General features: G+C 43.3%; 1 protein-coding gene across 2 annotated transcripts; it reads right to left on the bottom strand.

The window, feature by feature from the left end:
- Positions 1-379: 379 nt before the first annotated feature.
- LOC133025548 (ubiquitin carboxyl-terminal hydrolase 15-like) lies at positions 380-21,849 on the bottom strand. 2 transcript variants are annotated; one of them, XM_061092276.1, is made up of 22 exons: positions 21,761-21,849; positions 20,964-21,091; positions 20,501-20,631; positions 18,403-18,529; positions 17,689-17,834; positions 16,524-16,585; positions 15,980-16,069; positions 11,115-11,262; positions 10,716-10,889; positions 10,087-10,245; positions 9,197-9,421; positions 9,023-9,106; positions 8,631-8,725; positions 8,142-8,330; positions 7,922-8,037; positions 7,176-7,457; positions 6,845-6,915; positions 6,280-6,395; positions 6,037-6,186; positions 5,076-5,179; positions 4,610-4,698; positions 380-4,035 (listed from the first exon to the last, which is right to left on the bottom strand). In XM_061092276.1, the coding sequence occupies exons 1-22, from the start codon at positions 21,847-21,849 to the stop codon at positions 3,670-3,672; spliced, it is 3,141 nt and encodes a 1,046-aa protein (XP_060948259.1). In that variant the 3' UTR covers positions 380-3,669. The 2 variants fall into 2 exon arrangements, with proteins under 2 accessions (XP_060948259.1, XP_060948337.1); XM_061092354.1 differs by lacking the exon at positions 15,980-16,069.
- Positions 21,850-23,174: the final 1,325 nt, after the last annotated feature.

Here is a 23,174-nt window from a genome sequence, read left to right as displayed (position 1 = left end):
GTTTTTGTGCTGTACAAATTAAAAAACTAAATATAACAGAAGTGAATTGAATGCCTGTCTCACCCTGGGACAGGGTGGGGAAGATGAGATGCTCAAACTACAAAAATAATTTACATTCCTAAAAAATAAAATATGTATATAGTTGTGATGATTAAAAGCATTTAATTCTTTATTATTTATAGTATTACCAGTGAAATGAGGGCTGCTTCTCCTGATGATGAAAACAACCTACACATCAGCTTTGACACAGATCATCCAGTTTGGCTATAATTCAAGAGATTTCCCTTTATGTTAACCATGCGTTAAGGAGACAACTTGTGTATCCTCCATTATTTATGAACAATGACACACATCACATACACACCACAGAAGGCACAAGAAGCTTTACACAACTTTATTGAAGATTGTGTATAAATACACATGCACATTTCAAATGTAAACCCAAGTGAACTCAAGTGCAGCCAAACCTGGAAACCCTCATTATGTCATCATGCAAGGATGTCTTGATTATTTTATCTTATTTGTTTTACAAAAAATTCCCAAAACAACAGACGCATCCTTTTTTTCTTAAAAATATTCCCTCCCTGACAAGAGCGCAGGCAAGATTTTGCAAACTGGCGTGATCGTGAGGACTGAAGCCACACTTCCCCCGCCCACCTGACACTTCACTTCTTGCCAAGGTTTTAAATATATTGTCTGTTTATTATTAAATGCTTACATATAAATAAATAAACTTTATCAAATGTGCACTCACAGAGTGAACTCTTATGTACAGTATTGTATAAGCCTATAGTAGCAATCCCATCTCACTCAGTCAGGAAAGGGGGGTGAGTCGCCCCGAAAGGCAAGGCAGCGGCGTGGCGGCGAAGCGCGGAGACGCTGGTAAAGGCATGGTACACAGGTCATATTCTGAGGCGTACAGGTACACTAATGCTGTTTACAATGGAAAGAACAGGTAGAAAAAGAAAACAAACACTCCACCATGGAGAATAGGGTTACATCGATGGAGGAATATCCTGCGACAATCTGCCACAAAATGTTTTCACTGTATCATGATCCCGAAAAAGCTGATTGGTCTTTCGGGCAGACTCACCCCCACAGCTCTCAGATTATGTCCGCTCTCCCCCTCACCCACCCTCAGAGCTCAGGCCCACACAGGAGCATTTGTCTTCTCCCCACCCTTCTGGAAGGGGACACATTCAGCAGTACCCATGAATTCATACAGCGAGTATAAAAGGTGAGGAAATCCATTACCATACCATTCAACCAAACCAAGAAAGGGAGCCATGAAATCGAAAAAAAAAAAACACAAAAAAAACAGACCTGGCCCAAAAAGAATCAAAAGGCATCAACCACATACATCTGGTCAGTGTTCGTTCCATTCAGCATACATTCTGGCCCTCTTGTGGGTGTAAAAAAAAAAAACTGAGATGTCGTGGCTGCGATATAACAAGCAAATGTGGACATTCGTACTGAAGCGTTGGTGTATGCGGTGTAATGGAGACGGTGTGACAGTGATGTGCAAAGAAAAGGCGACTGGTCTGAGATCAAGAGTTAAGGCCGAGGTGATCCAAACAAGAGATGATGCATCTGATGTCGGCAATATCACCCATGTTCCCAATCTCACAGCGCCTCCAATATGAAGAAGTTAAAAGAGGGCAGAGCCCCGGTAAAGCATTAAACACCACCTACAGTTACAGGGGCAGAGGTGACAGGACGATTTGTGTCTGCCAGCTAACCAGACAACAAATACTAGGCCCGTTCAGACCTGGTATTAACATCTGTCCTGACAGATTTGATCACAAGTAGTCAGCTCTTAGTTTGTCTATGGCATAAAATGTATCCTGGATGGATTTCCTCTGTATGCAAATAAATATTTGTTTTTTGAATTTGTGGAGACCAGATTTGAGTTCAGTTTGAGTTGACAGATGCGAGCGGAGCCAGGAGGGGCTGAATGAATCAATGAGCTCTGCACAGATCGACTAAGAAGATAGATTTCATTTATTTGAAAAAACAAAGGAAATAGAAATCATTATGTGTTGGTCTGTGTTGAGTTGATATTCTGCCGTGTGTCTGGGACAAACTTATCAATGGTTACAATACTTTTAATTCATTGTAATACCGTAGCGCTGAAGTGTGTTAGAGGACGTCAGCTGAGTAAGAGGCCCAGGACGCATTTACGTTCACACAGCAAAAAGAATGTGACCACCTCCCAGTTGTGGTCTGATTGATCAGCTTTTGGGTGCGTTTAGCCCAGAACTTAGCGCTGAGTCAGGACAGATGTCAATACCTTAACAGTCTCTTTTGCAATTGCCGAGGTCATTAAGACAGAAATTTGATCACCAGGAAATTCTAAAATATTGCACAAATAGAGTCTGTTTGGTTATTCTGCAAAGCTAGCTGGACAATATACTAATCCTTCTGTATTTCTATGATTAAAGAAATACATTATCAGAGGAGCCAAGATTGAGAGACAGCAGAAGCAGGACCTTAAATCCCTAAGTTTGGTGCCAGTTTACTAAATGCTGAAAAAGCGAGATCAAAGAAGCAGCAGTAGAAGCACAAAGCTCGGACAGTTTGGCTGTGTGACACTTTAAAACCACACGTCACTTCTCTATGTTAAAGGTTCAGTGTGTAGAGTTTAGTGACATCTAGTGGTGAAGTTGCATGTTGCAGCTGAGTACTACTCACCTAACCCTCCAGTTACAAACATGAAAGAGAACCTGTAGAAGCCTTCAGTTCTCATAAAAACTCAAAAGGTGTTTAGTTTGTCCAGTCTGGGCTACAGTAAACAGCATGGCAGCCTTCGTAGAGTGGACTTGCTCACAATGTTAATATAAAGTATTTAAATATAAAAGGCTCATTCTAGGGTAAAGAGAACAACAATTTGTACAATTTAGATGTAGTACACTAGTGAACATATCACCAGGATTATATATATTAAATTTATACCAATAGATCCCTTTCACCTAAATCTTACACACTGGACCTTTAAGTCTCCACCGCAGACGCATCTCACCACTGAATCACTTCATGGAGCTTCCTAAGCATTTCATGTGAGGAAAACCTAGAAGAGACGACTTCACTGTTAAACATCTGCAGTGTGCGTGGCAATAATACATTAAAAAAACCAAAGTGGATGGTTGGTGATTGTGCAAGTTCAAAAACGTTTCAGTGTTTAAAATATTTACAAAATATCTGAATGATACTAATAAAAATGATATGCAAACAATGCATTTCTCTCAAAAAATATATAAAATTAGAACAGAACACAAAAAGCAGAGGAAGATTCAAAGTGCTACACTAACGTACTGTGAAGCCTCGGAAAAAATTAAATAATAATAATAAAAAAATCAATCCCTGGTGTCGTTCAGTAAGCAAATCCTAAACGAATGGACGTGGCGACACACACACGCAAACACACACACACACACCGTGATAAAACCACAGAGGAGGGCCCTGATTTTGTAGTTAGTAGATTTGTGTACCGCGGCAGCTCCCTGACCTAAAGAGGCGTCTTCGCCGCAGTGGCTCCGCCTGTGGAGCGGCCGAGTCCGAGCCGCTGGGGGGGGACTGGTGGCGCCCGCTGCCATGCTGTGCTGTCCATATGGCTTTGGATGGAAAGATCCCAGTTTCTCTCTCCATTTATCCGCATCTTTTCCATCCACTTCAGTTGGCTTTCATGGCGACATCTCGAGTGGGCGTCTGTTCCTCCTCGTCTTCCTCCTCGTCTTCCTCCTCCTCCTCCTCCTCCTCGTCCTCCTGCTGCTCGTTGTCATTCTTCCTGCGCCGGTTCTCGTTCAGGTCCTCCTCGTCATTCTGAGCACTGGCGGCAGTGGCGGACGAGGAGGCCTGAGTGGAGGAGGCTGTCTTCTTCTTTTCCCTTCTCTCCTCGTCCTCATTTTCATTCTCGTTCTCCTCCTCTCCCTCCTCCTCCTCCTCTTCCTCCTCTTCTTCCTCGCGGTCCAGAGGGAAGTAGCCGGTGCCTTTCACCGTGTCCTGCCGCTGGTAGAACAGCACATAGCCTGCTTTGGACTAGAAACACACACACAAAAATAACTCAGCTATACTGCAGATAATGCACAACATGAAAAATATAAAGACTGTGGCTGTTTTCAAATTGAGTTCCAGTTTTAAACACTTCAAAACTGTTAATTCAAATTAAGCTCGAGTCTGATGATGTTGCCTTTTTTTGGTTTGGTTTTTCCAAGAATATTGCATATTTGCTTGAATGTGTTTTTTCCCTAATGTTGTTGTCTTTTGACCCTCAGGGCCACCGTAGTGAAAGACTTTCCAAACCTTCTCCAACTCCACTGTTAACACATCTGACCAAGAATTTCTTTGAGTCTGGATTTACTGCCAATTACTGCACATGTGAACTACAGTAAGCATAACAAAATACAAATAATCAGGGTCCTCAGCAACTTATTGATGCTTTTTGAGCACAGTTGGAAATCTTTGAGATAATAATTATTCATCCCAATTCGTCACAGCCTTAGAAGTACAATACTTTAATGAAATGAAATGTTCTGGTTTGTTTCCAGTGAATGGAATTTTGATGAACGTACAGTGGGACGGCTGCCTGGCTTTACAAAATGGGGACACTCACCACTATTTGATCATCGTTGGCAGGAGACGCGCTGCCGTCATCAAAGTTGTACCACTTTCCATCGTCTTTGTTCTTCGCGTAAGCGGTGTCTGAGCAGGACCAAGAAATAAATGCAATATTAAACACAGTAAAATACTGTCAAACAGGTTTTCCTCTTCAAAACTGCACTTTTATATACTCACACTGGTTTATTGTGTTATAAAGTGCTGATCATTTCAAAACTCCATTCAGGGACAGTGTGTTTTCATTATCACAACCAGGGTTAAACTAACTTAAATATATATGATGTGCAAAACTCTAATAAATAAAGCCTGTAAAACAGTTTCAGTTTATAAAACAGCAAAATACTGCAGCTCCATTGTCACTGGCCACGCCCTCGCTGCCAGCTGACAGTAACACATCTTTGAGAAAACTTGAAAGAAGGTATTTCAGTGACTCTGTGATAAATTGTGTTTGTGAATCTTACAGTGGCCTCCTCCCATTCCGCCATAGTGGTTGGACACAGCGATGAGGTCGTAGCGACACGGCCCAGAGTTGGGGTTGATCAGGAACTCAGACATGTCCAGATCTCTAAAGGAAAAACGCAGAAAAGTTGTCAGGTGCATACAAAATTTGATAAAAAGGAGGAATAATATAAATGCCCACCAGTCCTCTGCACAGTAGCTATGCCAACGATCCAATACATAATAGATACATATATACGTAGAAACTACTATTCTGATACTGACTAAACAGTACAATATGAGATGAGTTGTGAGCAGCCGGTGCAGCAGGCAGAGGCAGGAAGTGACGCATTAACTCTGCTGCGTAGATCACAACATTTTCTAAACACAGAGGCTGGTGTCGGTTTTCGTCTGTGTCCTCTACGTACGGTTTCCCCTTTTTCTCTTTGCTTTTTACTTTTTGCGTGTTAGAAGCGTCATCATCCCCCCCACTTACTCACAGTGAATCGAGCGGTGGTTTGTGTGTTCACACATCGAATTCTCCTGGATTTCTACAGACTTTATAGTAGAGTCAGGCAGAGAAAGAAACCGCTGTGTTTCTCACAAGGACATTTGTGTTCACACATGCATCTCCACAGGAGAAAATACAGAGAGTGTCCGTGGAGCTCAGTGCGTGTCTGAAAGCCGGCCTCTAGTGGTCTCTCCACCGTTTACATGGCTCGACAACGTTCACACATGTTTTCCCTTTCGTCATTTCAATTTCAATATTTAAAATTGTCCTTCTCTGTTGGAAAATCAAAAGTGTTGCCAAACATTTGATTTGCAGCCAGTCTGTGGAACTTGTTACTCTTCTTCTGTGTCTCCCCAGACACGCCAACTCACACACGACTTGGTCCAGAGACTTAATAAGGCTTGGCCACAAACAGAAGTGGGGATGAAAGAGCATGTTTGTTTTTGTGTGTGTGTGTGTTTGTGTGTGTGTACCTCACTGGAAACTCAACAAGGGAGTCCAGTTTGTCCCTCATGTAGCGGCTGTAGGAGAAGCGTTTCAGATGGACCACCAGCACCGGTGGCAGAGACCACAGGTCCAGCTTCTTAGTGGCCTGTTGGTGCTCCTTACAGTTTGGACAGTACCTGCGAAAGTGGACACGGTTTAGGAAGATAAGGTGCTGTTGCTGCCACATGCTTGTAACTTGTTTTTTCTAAAGTGTGGCGTGTGTTCCTCACCACGGGTCCTCTGCTCCCAGTTTTTCTTTTGTGGTGAACAACTCAATGCAGTCTTTCAGCTTGAAGAACGCCTTCTTCTGGGGCTTGTACTCCATGCTCTTGTGCTTGTCAAAGTCCTGTCCACAGTCACACACACATAAACAGAACTGTCAGGAAACTACTTATATCAGCATTGTGTCTTTGGACATAGATGACGTCCTTGTACAGAAATAGAATAAAAACTGATAAATTCTCATCAAGTGTGCTACCACTTATTTCTAATTAAAACCGTTTTACACAATATGTTGTGTATAAACGTGTGTAATGTGTCTTGGACATTGAACGCTTTTCTTAAGGAAGCGGTAGCTGCAGCGGACACCAAACGTCTGACCTTTTCACTACAAGACGCTCAAGCTGGTCATCACGACTCCCTGTTGCTCCTGTCTGGGTCGAGCTGCCATATTTCATTACGTGACAGCAGACTACTTTTCCTCTACACTAACACACTATGTGCTATAAAGTGATCCAGCTCCTCTGATACACTAATGCTGTAATACATGATTTCTGTGTCTGATATTTGTTTTACCTCGACAACGGTCTCGTCAAAGTACTTTTTTTTCATCTCTGGTTCCCAGTCCAAAGAGAGATAAGAGCGGTCTGTAAAAAGGTGAAGAGATGACAATCAGATGAGTCACTGTTGAATTTGACTCTACACTCTTTATAACCACCGTTTGGGATCTGACTGCAGGATAATTAACTCTGGTGCTTAGAAAATGACTCTAGTGAATAAATTGGAAAATGTATCCAATAATTTCTTTTAATTTGTTTACAGCCCTTGGGTACTGAATGATGAACCTTAATATACCATGCTTGAATTCTAAATTGGTAATATTTTGGTTAGATTATTTGCTTCGTACCGCTGAGTCTGAGGTGTCCCTCGTCGAAGCGGATCTGCCTGGTGTCCTCCTTGACGAGTGAAAAGTCTGTTTTGCCCATGTTATTGAACTGGAATGTGAAAAGTCTCTTTCTGTTGTGCTCGGCCGTCTGCTGGCCTTTGGTGGAGTTCTGCGGGGCGACCACGCCATTCTCCAGCTCGTTGTCCCCTCCCACGGAGTCCTCCGATTGGCTGTTGTCGTTCTCGGAAGGCAGCTCCTGATCCTGGCTGGACTCCTCGTCTTGCTCGTCAGTCTCCATCTCGCCTGCAGGACAACACAGCACATTAAATCAAGCCAATAACATTAAGGGAAGGTCCCACACATAGGGCGGCTGTGGCTGAGGGGTACAGCGGTCGTCCTCCAACCTGAAGGTCGGCGGTTCGATCCCCAGTCTGAACCATCTGCATGCCGAAGTGTCCTTGGGCAAGATGCTGAACCCTCAATAGCCCCCCATAGAATAACAAAGTGCTGCAAGTAGCTGCACTGTATGAATGTGTGTGTGAATGGGTGAATGTGAAACTGTACTGTAAAGCGCTTTGAGTGGTCATCATCAGACTAGAAAAGCGCTATATAAATACAAATCCATTTACCATTTACCATTTAGATACACAAATGCAAAGCAAATATCGCAGGTCAAAATTCACCAAAGTAGAACTCCACACAAAGCCACTCTGACAAACTGGAAGCAAACGTTTGCATGCGTGACCCTCAACACAAAAAGCACTCACTTGGTGACCCTTCCTCCAGGAGTCCATTAGTGGCGTTACCATTGACAGTGTGTTGTTTGGGCGGCTGTGTCTCACAATCCTCCTCATCCTCCTCTACAGCAGTTCTCACAAACCGACTGCAAAAAGAATGTTTACATTTATAGCAACTTTCTCACAAGAATGTTTTGTGGGCATCATCAAAACTCACAAGCGTTGGAATGTGTCAAGTTCGTGGACCTACCAGAGGCGCAGGAGCAGCATGTTGTAGAGTTTGTCTTCACTGAGGGTTCTGGGTACAGCAATGAGGAAGGGCTGTCCGAACAGCGGCGTGCTGGTGTGGTTGTAGCCCGACTGTTTGTACTTCTCCCTCAGGTGCACCGGGATCACCACGTGATCTGTGTCCTCCACCCTGTTCACCGCAACCTCAAACCTGCAAACACATGTGAAGTCTGTTTTGAAGTCACACTGGAGAAGTCAGCTGCAGTTGAAGTTTCATTTTCTTCAGTCACATCTTTTGGATATTACTAAGAACTTATATCTTCATATCAAAACTGAAGCGGATTGATGAGCCAGAATTATTTAAGTTTAGTACATATGGTGTTTGACCTGTTTGTTCTGTGGGTTAGTGTTTCTTTTTGGACTCTGTTTGTTATCTGAATGCAAATAATGCTGTTGTCGTAATCAAACTTTGATGAAAGCGTTTTTCTTGTCAGCCATGCTCAACACTCACACGTAGATATCGTCTCTCTCCATGATGCTGCTGAGGTTCTCGTTGGTGGCAAAGATACGGTGGAAACGGTGGTTGTAGATGTCAGTTACAATCATCTGGAGGATTAGAGACATAGAAATACAATGAGTGAAGAAAAATTCAAGACACTAAACTGGCATATGAACCTAGCCCTTAGATTATTAATTGTACCTGTATACATATTTTAATCCAGCTTCTTTTCTTTTCATTCATTTAAAATGAAATAGATTAAACACTTTCTCCACTCACTGCTGGGGTCAGTTTAAAAGGGAAAAGACTGTTTTGGATTGTGCTGTCCAAGCAGATGTTCAGCATTATAATGTGATGGCTAATACAGGACAAGAGCGGAGCGGAGCTGACTGTGATGATTATACCTTCTCAGCAGGAACCCCAGACAGGCTGGAGAGGGAGGTACACAGATCAGAGATGTAGCCCACCTTCGGCACAGTCAGCTTGTACTGAAACAGAAACACAAGGGCTTTACTTCCACTGTCTTCACATGAGACCATAATGTTATGATACAACACTGACGTGTGTTTGCATTTTACTTGTGTGGGTTTGGCCAGAGCGTCCAGTCTGACTAGATAGACCTCCAGCGTCCGCTCCTTCTTCATGGGAAGGGGCAGGGTCAAGTAGCAGAAAGGATCGAAAGTCACAGACACTTTGGAGCAGACAGGACACACCAGGGTTGACTTGAAAAGGCCGTGGAAGATATCCACGATGATGGAGTTGTTTCGCTTGATGTGACTCTCCCATGCTTCCTCCGCCACGACCTGGAAGAGAGCGCACAACACAAACCGTGAGAGACCTCAAAACTGGAAAAACCATAAACAAACTGAATGCCTGAAGAATCAATGTATGAGAAGGTGAGCGGACTAACAAAGTTATTAATATTCATTCATCTTTGAGTGAATGTTTGTACCAAATTTTAAGACATTCCCTCAAGTATATCTTAAGATATATCATGTTCACGAAAACCATAAACCTACTTTGTGAGACCATTTTGACCTTCACCTTTGACCATTGGCTACCAAAATGAAAGCCAAGTTCAAGTGAATGTTTGTGCCAAATGTGAAAGAATTCCCTCGGGGTGTTTTCGGTATTTATCCTATTCACAAGACAAAAATGTGCTTTGTGAGGTCACCGTGACCTTGACAACCAAAATCAAATCAGATCATCATTGAGTCTAAGTGAATATGAATTCCCTCAAGTCATTTGTTGAGATTACGTGTTCACGAGAATGGGACTAATGAAAAACCGGAAAGCATAATACTTCTGGGCACTGGCTGTTGCTGCCGCGGATGCAAAAACATGACATTATTATTCATATCTTTCACAGGGACTGATCAAATCTTTGTCGCAAAGTCACAGCACTTTCAGATCTGGAGATGGTTTAACACATGTTTCTGGGGTATTTTCCAAAAGTCCTAATGATGACCTTGTCGGGCCTGCCGTTGGCGTCCTTGAGCTGGATGTAGGGCTTCTTCCTGATGCGGTTCAAGTCCTCATGAAGGCCGTCCAAGAGAAAGGCCAACAGCTCGTGGGAGTCCTGCTGCTGGTAGCCTGAGAACTGGGGGGCGAAGCGGCCCACCTGGGTCTGGAGGATAACACCATTTAGACAGATTGAAAAAAATGACAAAAACACAAGGAAGAATGACAAGCTCAGAGGATTTTCCCTGATATTAGTCAACCATAAGATTAAATAATTCTATATTTCCAAACATATAACACAATTCCTAGTGTTAGTTTGTGTGACTTTTTAGATGTTAGCTCCACACATTTAGGGATTCATCCCTCACAGTTTCATGCAAGACTTTTGTTTATCTGTAGGATTATGTACTGGTTATTCTATTATGGTCATTAAATAATGGTATGGTTTCCTATTTGTGTTTTTGTATCTTTCTATTACTTATTGCTAAGACATCCGTTTGCAGATATTTGAAGGATAACAGCTACTCTATTTTACAACTCATTTTCTGAATAAAATAATAATATTGTGTTATTGTTATTGAACTTAACATTATGAAATACTCAAAGATACTCATGTTTTTTTCTCCATGTAGTCACCTTGAAAGGCCTCGGGGTGACATAGCTGTATTTTCCCGACCACAGCTGCTTGATAAGCTCAGAGTAGGCCCTGGCGATCTCCCCTTTCATTCCCAGCGGGTTGTCCTCGTTTAGCTCTTCTGTGTACTTATCTTTGAGGAAGAACTCCGTCAGTGGAGGGATATTGCTTAAACACTAAAGAGGAGCAGAAGCATGAGAGGACAATAATCAGAAGAGGGTGAATTAAGGCTCTGCATGGGATCAAGCCACCATGCTGTCACTGACTACTAGCATGAACCCATCTACATTTGGGTCCATTTGAGTCCAAAGGTCACTGAATGAACCTTTGCAGACTTGGAAAGAATATCAACAACTTTCTTCTTAGAACTGTGTAGAGCCCCCTGGAGGCCAGTGTGTTACCTGCACAGCAGAGTTCATGAAACAGGTGTTTCCCAGGTTGGAGAGTCCACAGAGGCCTGAGCGATCACTCTGCCTGCTCTGGTCTGAGTAGTCATAGCTGTTGCTGTAGGGGTGGTAGGACGGCAGACTATAGCTTGAGTTCTTCACACTGTGCAATAAACATACAAACAGGCAGGTTATATATGGATGGGCGGATGTTGGGGACGAACATCTATTCTACACAGATATATTATACTACATACTACTATCTAGGATAAGTTGGTAATAAGTCGGTGAAAAATAAAGAAGACTCAACCATCCACAAGCCAAACCTATAACCCCCCCACAAATATTTTCTCAGGCTCCCTTAACAATCAGTTAGAGCATAAAGCTGGGCCCCAACTGCAGCACTCAGCAGACCTCTGGATTGGCTGCAAGTCAGTATTGGTAGTTTCAGACTCCCACTGGTCAATGGAAACTGCTGTGATGGCGGTGGAAGCGGTGGCCTCGCAGTTCAACACGCGGTGGTCCACCCTTCTGCTCTCGAGCTCCACCGCCTCCGGTCTCAGGCACCACCAGCAACACAGGAGCATGACATCTCAGCACCACCCCGGCCCATGCCGGCCCACATGTCCGCACAAAACTAACCGACCAGCAGCCCAGGTGAGGTTTGGTTCTGGTTCGACGCATACAAATCCTGGGGTTTGAGGGTCCGGGAAGGTAAAGTCCAGCTCCAGTCTTCCACTGTTGAGTCCTGAGGATAACTCAGCTCAATCTAGTGCAGCTCCTGCAGCAGCTTCCATACAGTCCAGATCAAGTTTAGGCCTGCGTTTGATCTTTAGCACGGGCCAACAACCAAACCACAACGCACATAGACACACAAACACACACTCTTTCTTTCTCAGAGCTAACTAAGCATCATCCCTCTTCTCTCCTCCCCCCTTCGTCTTTTTCGGCCTCTACCGCCTGTCATCTTGTTATCCTCTCTGCCTCGGATGTCCTGTCCCGTCCTGTCCTCTGGTCTCCTGCTCCTCCCTCTGGCCTGCCTGCTGCTCTCTGCTGCGCTACAGCTACCAGCAGATATTTATAGCAGCATCAGCAGCAACAAGGATGCTCAAGACTACCGCTACCGACAGCTAGAGGTGCACAGAGAGAGAGAGGGAGGGAGAATATAGGGGGAGGGGCGGACAGTACAAGGGGGAGAGGCTGACAGAAGAGAAATGAGGGGACGGAGGGGGCAACCGATCCACTGCATCCAGCTGAGGCTGCAGTATTCACCGGCCTGACTCTATCTTAGTATCTCTCTACCCCTCTCTCTAACATACATTAACGTGTTCACTCATGTCGACACAACATTTATCCCCTTTTCTTACAGTCGGCTACACATTACTCTGCAGCTCGTCTCAACACAAACATTACCTGATCTTATTTTCCCTCTCCTGCTGTTATAATGCACCATATGAGAGTTTTATCACATCGAAACACAAACACCCTCCCCTCTTTCCTCCTTGTTAATATGCCATGGGTGTCTGTATGAGAGCTTTTTAAAAGGAGGGTTTAAATAAATAAAACAAGATCCAGAGAGAGGGGTGGTTTCATCACTGGGTGTGGAGGCAAGCGATGAGGGGAAGCAGGAGCAGATGAAATGTATTCTGAAGGTCACTTAGAGACTGCAGAACGTGTGCATCGCAATGAGTTCAGGGGAGAGGGATAGATACCGAGAGATACATGGACACAGAGAGAGAGAGCTGGGGGCGCGCTGCCAGAATCTAGGGACACCACCTGACGAGACGGTGACACTGCTACTGCTGCTGAGCGTCGCTACAGAGGCTAAACTGACCGCAACGTAACCTCACAAATCAAATGGACAAGTGTTATGTAATGTGGGAACACTTCGAATGAAAAAACAAACAAACAGACTCCATGCATAATTTAGAGGAAACGACAGCACTGGCACTACAGTGAATCAGGGACAGAAGAGCTGCTTTGACTCAAAATCCAATTTCCCCCAAGTCACCCACTCAACGCATTCCACCGACAGGAAACTGTGATGCTGCTATCAAACAATATAATGCAGAGAAATGACAATGTGACACCACGTTACCAAGCTACAAGCCAGTTCTGAAACATAACTGTTCTTTAAAGTAGAGGAAGGGCGGGCTCGCTTCCCTTTCAACACCTTCCTTCTTTATCAATATTGATTTTTTGGGTGGCGAACCTGTGGTCGTTATTTATGAATTCCAACAGTATTGAGAAATGCAGTGCAGAGTGTCTATATATAAGATGCACACACGCACAGAAAGACACACTCCCGCATGCAGTAAATCTCACACACATTAGGTGGAAGGAGGGGCAGTAACAGTCTCCTGGACAGCAGAGGCACAAACGCTCCGCCCACAGTCGAGCAGTGCTCTCTAGCAGAGGGCTGACAAATCCTCTGGGGCCCAATTGCTTCGGAGGAAACCTGGATACAGTTACGTTTTCAGAAAACAGAAACTGAAAGCTGAAAGCTGAATAGAAACTGAGCTGTGATTCATTGGGGCGGAGCAAAAAAAACAAGACTTGTGTTGCAACACTCCTGTCACCTCTGCCTCATGTGTAAAGATGATAAAGAACCATGAAGCATCTGAAAATGTAGGCTCACACTAGGGCTGCATGTTTAAGCATGAGGTGATTATTAAATGCTGAACAAGACTGTGCTTTATTTGTCTGATTAATTTTTGATATCTCTGAAAGCACTGATTTTCCCATTAATCCTGTGGACTGTGGTGACCCTGCATTTTCTAATTTGGGCTGCCACAGTTTCATAATGAGCTGGAAAATGTTTTCCACTTTTCATAATAAGATTAAAGATTTAGAATTTGGTGTTTTGCTCTGTGTGGAAAGCTACTTGCCTTGTGCTAGCTCCCGCTAATGTACTATCGCTTCCTCGTTCTATCGTCCATAAAGTTGTTACTGGCCACGCAGACAGTTAGAGCTCATAGTTTCACCTGCAGTTGTGTGTGTACCCACAAGTGGTATGCAATGCAGTTCTCTCACAAACTAACTCATCTCTCTTCACTCTTTAGTCGGTGTACCTGTCACTCAAAATCTGTTGCTTGTGAGAGTGCCCTTTTTAACCACGCAAATCCTGTTACAGCCATACATTGCATTGATTCCGTGATTCCTTCACGCAAGGAGTGGTTAAATACCAGAATGATTCGCCCACACAGCTGGGAAGGCAGCGTTTAACAACAAAACCACAAGCCAAACAAACAGCCCATTCCAAACAGACAGGTTAAGAACAGGTACTGCACTCGTCTTTTAAAATGAAGAAACAAAATCTGACCGGAGCACAGTCTGATCATGAAAACACATTCGTTAATCAGTGACTTACTTTCATGAGGAGAATGTTGGTATTAAAGATAACAAATAGGTCCAAAGATTATGGAGCAGGTCCTCTATTACGGTTTCATTATCTTTATACTGGAATTATGTGCACAATAACATACAACAGCACTGCAATAAAACATAAGGAGCTGCGTTGGTGCTCGACTGCTGTTTCAGGTAGCAGTGAGAGTACACAGACACATCTACTGCAACAGTAGAAACACACAGTGAAACAGGTCAACTTTTATGCTTAACGGCCCTGTTGTTTCCTGCATTGGCTGCTTCACCAAACTGTCCTTATTCAGATGAATAACAGCTGTGTGGCTGATCTGTTGCATCTCCCAGGTGGAGGTTGTTCACACAGGGAGTGTGTCTGCTGCAGCAGAGCTGGTGAGATTTCTAGTATGACTACTGTATCTCATTTAAATTAAAGTCAGCCTATGTACTTAACTAATTGCCAGGACTCTAGGATGTGAAGCTGTGATTGTGACATTTGTAAATATGTCACAATCACTGTCGACAGATTGGCGAGTCTCACACAGGCTACTTGAACCTGATAATGTGGGCGAAATGAAAAGCAAGACATGCACCACGCGCCACTCACGCACCAAGTGTGGCTTGGGCGTAAGGAGATTGTGTTTTTTTCCCCTTAGAACTTAAGTGACTCTGAATGAAGCCGAAAAAGGAGATGAAGTACCACAGAGGCCATATTTTGAAAAATGTAAAACCAAGCACAATGGAACATTCATTAGACTGAGGTAAATCAAAGCCTAAAAGCCTCAAAACAATTAAGTTTGATTAATTTGGTTGTGTTGTTTGGATTTATCTAGGTGTTGAATCAGGGAACAAGCAGTATAAGCATTTTGTCTTTCTGCGACTTGTCGATTGATTGCATCGCTAAATAAATTGCTGACATGTTGTGATCAACTCTTTTATGAGACTAAGATAGAACAGACCTTGTGGCACAGATTAATGGGTAAAATAATTTTCACATCAACCATAATCATGCAGCCCGAGCCGTAGCTATTAATCAGACACGTAGAAAATCAGATGCAAACTAAGAACTAAACACAATTAAACGCTGACTGAGGAACCCAGAGGCACCAGTCGGCCATTTATAGAGAGCACTGCTGTCACTGAAGAAAATTCCAACGAGATCAATCCCATGTAAGCCCAGACCCCTGCCCTGCAATCAGCTGAAACTGCATCATCAGGAGAGTTTTAAGCCCCAGACCACAGCCAGAGATAGACCTGTAGAAAACAAACTATGACACAGTTTACCATTGGATAATGTAAACTGCCTGACTGGTTTGTGGAATGTAAATTGAGCGGAGACACAGTTTGCATCGATCAAACTTAATCCATTAAATTTCACCGAGACTTAACGGACTTTCTTTAGCCCACTTTCACTTTGGAAGCCAGCGCTGAGCTACATCTAAAGGCTCCATCTCTGGCTGTCAACATCCACGCCCACACCTCAGCTATTCAAGCTATTCAAGCCCACTACTGAGCCTTACTTCCTGCTGTTGAAGGTGCTGTTATGATTGTTTGTGAGAGATGAAGGCGAGATCTTTGGCAAAGCAGAGAGATTGGAAGCACCAGATGACCTTCAAAAGATAAAGAATAGATCATGAGTTAGAGAAGAGAAAATAGGGAGCCTTTCTTAGAAAGTTGTGTGAGTGTCCATTAAATTAAACTGAGATGAGATCAAATAAATAAATTGAGGGATATGTCAGCAACAAAACGTCAAGCAAAAGAGGAAGTCAAAGAGAGGAGGGATTTTTTTTGAAGATGGTGAGGTGCAGTAGTGACAGAGCATTGAAACTTGACAAAGGGTTTGGCAATTTCCAAAGCAAAAGGCAATAAAATACAACTTCCAAGAAAAGGAATTCTGGTGCTGTGTCACATCATGTTACATTTTTATCCCTTCATACCGACCAGAACTAAAACATTCCAAAGCAATTCTAAAATTTCTTACTGTTGTGTTTGGATACAGAGTGGAAATTGCATTCCACTCCTGACAAATATAAGCCAAGTGATGTTTTGTGTCGATTCACTTACTTGGGGGCGGTGGAGCCTCGGGGCCAAGAGCCATCCTCACCCTTCTGCTCTATCACAAGAACCTGTGGGAGATGGAAAAGAAGAAGAAGAGAAGGGGAATTCAGCGAGTTTCCACCGTGTTTCAAAACAATAGTTCCCCCAAAAATTAAGAATTCTGAATGACCTATCCTTTTAGGTTAAGTTTATTTCATGTCTCTGTCTGTTTCAGGGGCTGAGAAATTAAAGGTTTCATTAACGTTGGCAGTTCTGCCCGCTCTTCAGAAAACCCTCAGAGTGCATTTTTATCCTGTGCATTAATGAGTTAAATGCATATATCCCAACCTTATTTTAAATGCAGAGCTGGATTTATGGTGAATACAGATTGATGGGTAACAACCTGTTTCAGCTGCAGCTAGAATGTCAGTGGCTGTTTCAAATTGGACAAAGACAGGGATCTTATCTGTCGTTTCCCTTGGTGAGGATTTGCCTAAGACTTAGCGATCCTCAGGAAACTGATGCTGGTAAGCGAGACGGCCTGTTGCCTCACTGTTGCCAGGTGTCCAAATAAATCTGTGTTAAGAGTCAACTGCCAGGTGGATGCCAAGACATACATGTTAAATTAAAGCAGCTTACGAAGAGAGGTCCCTCGCATGGCAGCTGACAGTGTTTTGACACTGTAACAATCTCCTTACAGGACAGTCAATCTCGAATTATCTCAGCACAACTCCACCTTCACTATCAAAGGTGATTGATTATAATTACATGAAATCACTTTCTTCTAAATAAATTAAAATGTTGTTTTTTTATTTACCCAGGAGAGAAATTTGGGAGATATTATATTTCGTAGTAGCTTGTGAAAAAACTGAGTGCAGGTCTTTGACTCAATGTTCAAATAAGTTTTTGAGTGCCTGAACATTGTACTTTGATTAGTCATTGTGTCCTCTGCTGGTCATAATTACCTGTGCGATACTGATTCAAGCTGAGTAGAAAAATACGTAATTGTTTAATCTCCACTCTGCTGTGACCAAAAAAGACTAATTGGTAGAAGACAAATGAGGAAAAGCTAAACTAGAGCTTTCACTGAACTCAGGAATACTAACCGTTTACAAAGCAAGTTATATATGGAGACCTCTGTGTCAATTTTATCCAAAATGTTTGGTCATAAGTCATGTCGGGTTATTCCTACCTGTCCTTGGTAGAGGCCAGCATCCTGGATGGTGCTGTCAGGTTTATTGAGAGGCTCGAACGTGTTGCTCATGTACCTGTTCCACAGCCTGGTCTCCTGCTCATCAGGAATGCTGAACAGCTTCCTCATCTCCTTCTCGATCACATCTGCAGCAAAGTGAGAAAAAGAAAACATTAGTTTGGTTTAAAACAGAAATAGGTAGGGGATTACCAACACTCACCTAGAAAATGGGAAGTGGAAAGATGTTGAAACCGCTCCACCACACATACGGAAGTAATCAGTAAATTCATCTATAGCCATGTTTGAATCAAGAATTGCAGAACTTTTGGAGCATGAATTGACATGGTTGATATGACATTTAAATGGAAAAAAAAGCACTGAAATCAAGACTTTTGAAGCAATCTTGTGTTTGACTTATGGCTCATTTGAAGGGATATTAGTGGTGAAGATAAAGAAATAACTTTGACTGCGTATGTTTAGAGTTTACAAATCCCCTGTATTTCATGAACAAAATCATGACACTCACTGTTACGTAATGTTTTAAGAAATGTTTTAAAAGCAAGACATTCAGCGGGGTAATATATCTAAGGGAAGTCCTGTATCTTTTACAGTGTCCTTTAGTCAGTGGTGAAAAAAGGATAAATAAAGAGGGCTGAAAATCAATTATGACCATGCAAGTTTAAAGACAGATACATCACAGTGACTCGGACCTACCTATTGTGTCAGCTTTACTGAAGCGTCTGGTGATCATATTGTCCATGTTGCTGTCTTCACAGAGCTTCAGCTCCGTCAGGTACACCTCCACCTTGCAGTGCTTCACAAACATACCCTGCTCGACCACCTGGAGGAAAGAAATGGGGTATTATTAACTATTCAAATCATCTCGTTGAGTCCATGATTAATTGTACAGTATACTGCAGATACAGGTGTCAATCTGTCTAATGACACGTAAGCTTTCTATACAAGTAACTCTAAAGAGCATTCAATGTATTTTTAGCTCTTTCTTACTATCAACAAAGTCAAAACAAATGTTAAAAGTCTGATGCCACCATAAATTACATCTATACATCCCTTGAGCAGATAGAAAGGAATGTCTTGCTTGACAGCTAGTAACCAAGCAGAGAATATCACCAGGAGTCGTAAGCTTCCAACTTTACTAGCACGTCAGATGCAGCGTTTATAATTTATTCTACTTGATTTCTATGTTAAACATTGAAATTAAATAGGTTAGTTGTGGATTGTTTGCACTGCCTTTTTCTTGTGGTTAACAAAGCAGGGTTTGCTGCCCTAGTTGCCACTGGTCTGGTCTCCTGATAGGAGCACACTCAGACTGAAGTGCCTAAATTAGCAGCACCTCGTGGAAACAGCTGAGGGGTCCCAGCCTATTTATTTCACCGCTGAGCCCCTCTGACACACACGCTCACATACACAGGGTAACAACTTAACAAATGTCCCTGAGAACTGCAGTAGTCTTGCACACACACTCGCAGCTCATATTCTCCCCCAGCCCCTCCCCTCCCCTCCGCCACAGAAGCCCCGATCCCCCCGGTGGGCCCATCCTATGCCTTAGCACAACACCCATGTGTTTTTAGCTCAGAGCTAAAACCTCAACTCATCGCCAAACTCTTGACAACAATTTCTCAAATAAGAGCCGAGCCGGAACCATTCAGCCCACCCACTCCTTCCATACTGGTTATGCCTGTCGCACTGAACTCGTAAGATTCCCTCAGTGTGACCTCAGCCGGCATTCCTCCACTTCAAAAAACAAGGACGCGCAGTAACAATTCATCGGTGCTGGCAATCACACCGGGACACAGGACAGTGGAAGGCAACATAGGACCAAACATTTAACCAAAATCCTCCTACATCCTTTTTTAAACGTGTGATCCCCCGCATCTCAGGATGACAACCCCACAAAAGAATCAAATAGCTTAAAAAAAGAAAGAAAGACTAATAATGGACCTCCTGCATGTTGTGTCCAGCAGATCGCTCCATGTAGCTTTTCAGTCATCCAGAACGTTGCCTGAAAATAGAAACCCGGCGGCCACCCGATATGTCCCACTACATACATGGCAAAAGAGGAGGGTCAATGGAAGGCAAAGGGGGGGTGACAGAGAATGATAGAGATGGAGGGGGGAGAGGAACCTCTTCTCGCGGCCATGATGCCATGACTAGTGAGATTTGAGGCAGGGATTTGATACAGTGGGTTCAGTTGAGCTGTGGCCGCCATCATGAAGTATTCCACTGACTAAACTAACCACACACGTACAGCCTTACAGTGAAATGTGCACCAAAGTTTTAATTAAAACGACAATTAATACCTGCAGTTGAAAATAGAAATGAAAGAGAAACTGAATGAAATGAAAGAAAAAAAGCATTGATGTTGCTTTCAGACGATGCTAAGTGAATATCCACTAGATCAATATAATCTTTGTTTCATGCTCCAGTGGATCTTTTTACATCAAACTGACAAATACACCAACTTATCAATTCTCTAATGGCGTAACACACACTTAATATAATGTATGAGCAGCAGTGGAGCCATATCCATACAATTATAAAGAATTATAACTCTGCTGTTACACATCATTTTCCTGATTCAGAACTCAAATTTGTTAGATTTTTACTGTACACACTCGCACATTATCCCTTCCAGCCTGACACAAGCCACACTCAACACAACCAATTACTAACCACAACCATCATAATGGATCAGAGAAAACCACCGTTGCTGGCATCACGTTGCTCGACTGGCAAACGCTCTTTCCCTCAAAATCCATTCATACTCCTGAGCGAATGACTGAACCTTTACCTTGCGTGCGATTGGCTCCTGCCCGTCTGTCAGCGCGTACCAGCTGACGAGCTTGTTCCAGCCCTCTGTGGGGACCAGGATGTAGTCCAGCTCATCGATGAGGTGTTCCCTGATGGCGAGCACGTCCCCATCTAGATGGAGGGAAGGAAGAAAGGCACATTCAGTGAGACTACAATACCTAGTCCCTTACGCTACTGACCCTGCGATGCCTGTCTCACAAAACACAAAAGAAGACAAAGGAGCTGGAGAGCTTTCTATGAACGCCCCCTACCCCAAATCCGAAAAGCATTCACAAACAATGTTGTTCTCATGCCCCTTTTCCTCTGAACTCTTTGTTGCCACTTCCAGAATGATTAAGCCACACTGTCCGAGGGGCCACGGAGTAATGTAGGCGCCACATGCTATTTAACAATAAACGCAATAAGGTCATTTGAGTATAGAGCTGGATCATCAGGTGTCTTACCTCTGAGAAGACCATGGTTATCAACCGGGCCAGGGTAGACCGTCTGGTCACCCATCTGGTATTTGTCCCAGCTGTCATACCCCACATATCTCTTCCACTGTTTAAACCAGTGACTGTCCACCAGGTACCTGCAGGGAGGGCCAGGCAGGAACACATCAGGTCAGATAAGGCAAGGTTGTTAACGGAGACACATCAAGAGTCACACTTTATTATTATGCATGTATATAGTGACAACAGGTCAATCTGCCTGTGTCATTAAGTAGATAGATAGTAACAGCAGCTCTGTGGACGCCGGAGTGGAGTTCAGGTCGCTGCATGCCTGTCTCGCTGGCTCGGTCGTTTTGACAGGTGTCTGTTCTCCCCCGACTCCGCCCTGCCGAAGGCGACAGATGAACCCGCTGACGGGGGAGCAGCCCGGAGCTCCGGTGGTCTAGCCGGCTAGCTCCACACTAGCCTGCTAACTAGAGCTAATAACCGATGTGTAGCCGCGCCGAGGTGGTGTCAACAGACACAAGTGAGGCGGTGGTGAGTACAGCTCAAACCAGTCGCTCAAACACTACATTTAGAAGATAAGCTGTGGTTCTTCATTGGCAGTCGGGCAGCTAGCGTTAGCCCAACGCCGCTAGCCCGCCGTACCGACACACATGAAGCTGACAAGCTCCCGTTAGCTAGCTCAATGCTAACTGTCAACACGGAACGTCGCCGCGGCTTCCTCCTCCGCCATGGCGCTGACAGCCTCGGCGGAGGAGGCCGACGGCTCCGCTGCGTCTGTGGAAGGCTCCCGGCCCGGGCCTCACCAAGTGTCCCCCTTCCTCAGCTGGGTTTTCAGCAGCGCCGCGACCTCTCCTCTCTGGGTGGCCAGATCCGCCGCTCCTCCTTCCGCCATCTTTCCTCGGACATCGCCCGCTGCATGCCGGGTAAGCGAGGGGCGTCACAGGGGCACGTAGGGAGTGACGCCATGGCCGCCGCAGCCAATCAGCGCACTCGCCTCCGGCTCAGGATCAGTGTGACGACACCCAGCGGTGAAAGTTATTATTCTGGAGAAATGCTCCAAAAGTGCCTCATCACTGTGATGCTGATCCACCTCCACACTGACTGTATATATATAAATATATATATATATAAACAAAACATGACAAGAGTATGAATAAACAAATACATAAATACACACATGAATGAAAATAGATAGTTTCTAAGTATTGAATTCTTTATAAATGTTTTACATGCATGTGTTCATTTCCACATGTATCTATTCATTTCTGTATTTCTACATTTATTTATTCCTAAATTTATTTATTTATGTATTATGTATTTATTTACTCATTGTATTACTCGCTGTATTATTTATTTATTTACTCATTTATTCCTGTATGTCAACATTTATTAATATATTTCTGTTTCTACCTAGATCTCTACAATTATTTACTCTATTTATTCATATATTTATTTACAGATTTATTTCTATATCTTTTACATTTATTAATTTATGTTTTTCCGTGTCCATATGTTTAGGTAGTTTAGGTAATCAGGTCGGCGGGCTTGACTCAGTCTGAAGCCTGAATGGTTGTAGGACTGTGATCATTTGATCTTCAACATCTGTTTTGAGTTGGCAGGCACACGGGAGAATCAATAAATGTAATAATGTGAAAAAGTAAAACAATGGGTCGATAGTTCAACACAACAGGAAAATTAGCATCTTTATTTAAAAATGTACTTACAAGATTCATATTATACAATATGAAACTACCCTGTATGTACCATGTTAATCCTCAACCTACTGCACATCTACAAAGTAATATATATAATTTTCACTGGCATTCTACATTTTCACAGTCTATTCACGTAAAATATAACATTTTTATTAAATTCTCGTAAATACAAAAAATCTCCACAATCAGTTATGATAATACAATATATGATACAAATATGACCAAGTAGCCATGAAGTGATGTTACCGATAGACAAGGAGACTTCATTTAACAGTTGTAACCTGCACTCTAACTGTCATATGCATTTGCAGAAAACTTTTAGTGGCACCTGTGAAACCAAAATACTAATGACTCATGATTCCATCTTACATTGTATTGTGTTATTTACATCATCGATGAAATGCAGAGCCGAACAATCCATGCCAGCATATTAATGGATTTCATTCTGAGTAGAGCAAATTACTTTTGTCCCTGAAAAAAATGCCCTTGTCCCCTCCCAAAC

Source organism: Limanda limanda, chromosome 1 (genome assembly GCF_963576545.1).
Source record: "Limanda limanda chromosome 1, fLimLim1.1, whole genome shotgun sequence".
In the NCBI taxonomy this organism is placed as follows: domain Eukaryota; kingdom Metazoa; phylum Chordata; class Actinopteri; order Pleuronectiformes; family Pleuronectidae; genus Limanda; species Limanda limanda.
Note: the sequence above shows the minus strand (reverse complement) of the source record. Positions and strands in the feature narration are given on the sequence as shown.

Bases quoted from the DNA above. Each gene is read 5' to 3' on its own strand.
- LOC133025548 (XM_061092276.1), bottom strand. From the start codon at position 21,849: ATGGCGGAAGGAGGAGCGGCGGATCTGGCCACCCAGAGAGGAGAGGTC. The intron at 20,632-20,963 runs GTAAGACACCTG...CCCTCCATCTAG, and splicing joins TAACCATGGTCTTCTCAGAG to ATGGGGACGTGCTCGCCATC. The intron at 10,246-10,715 runs GTGACTACATGG...GTTATCCTCCAG, and splicing joins TCACCCCGAGGCCTTTCAAG to ACCCAGGTGGGCCGCTTCGC.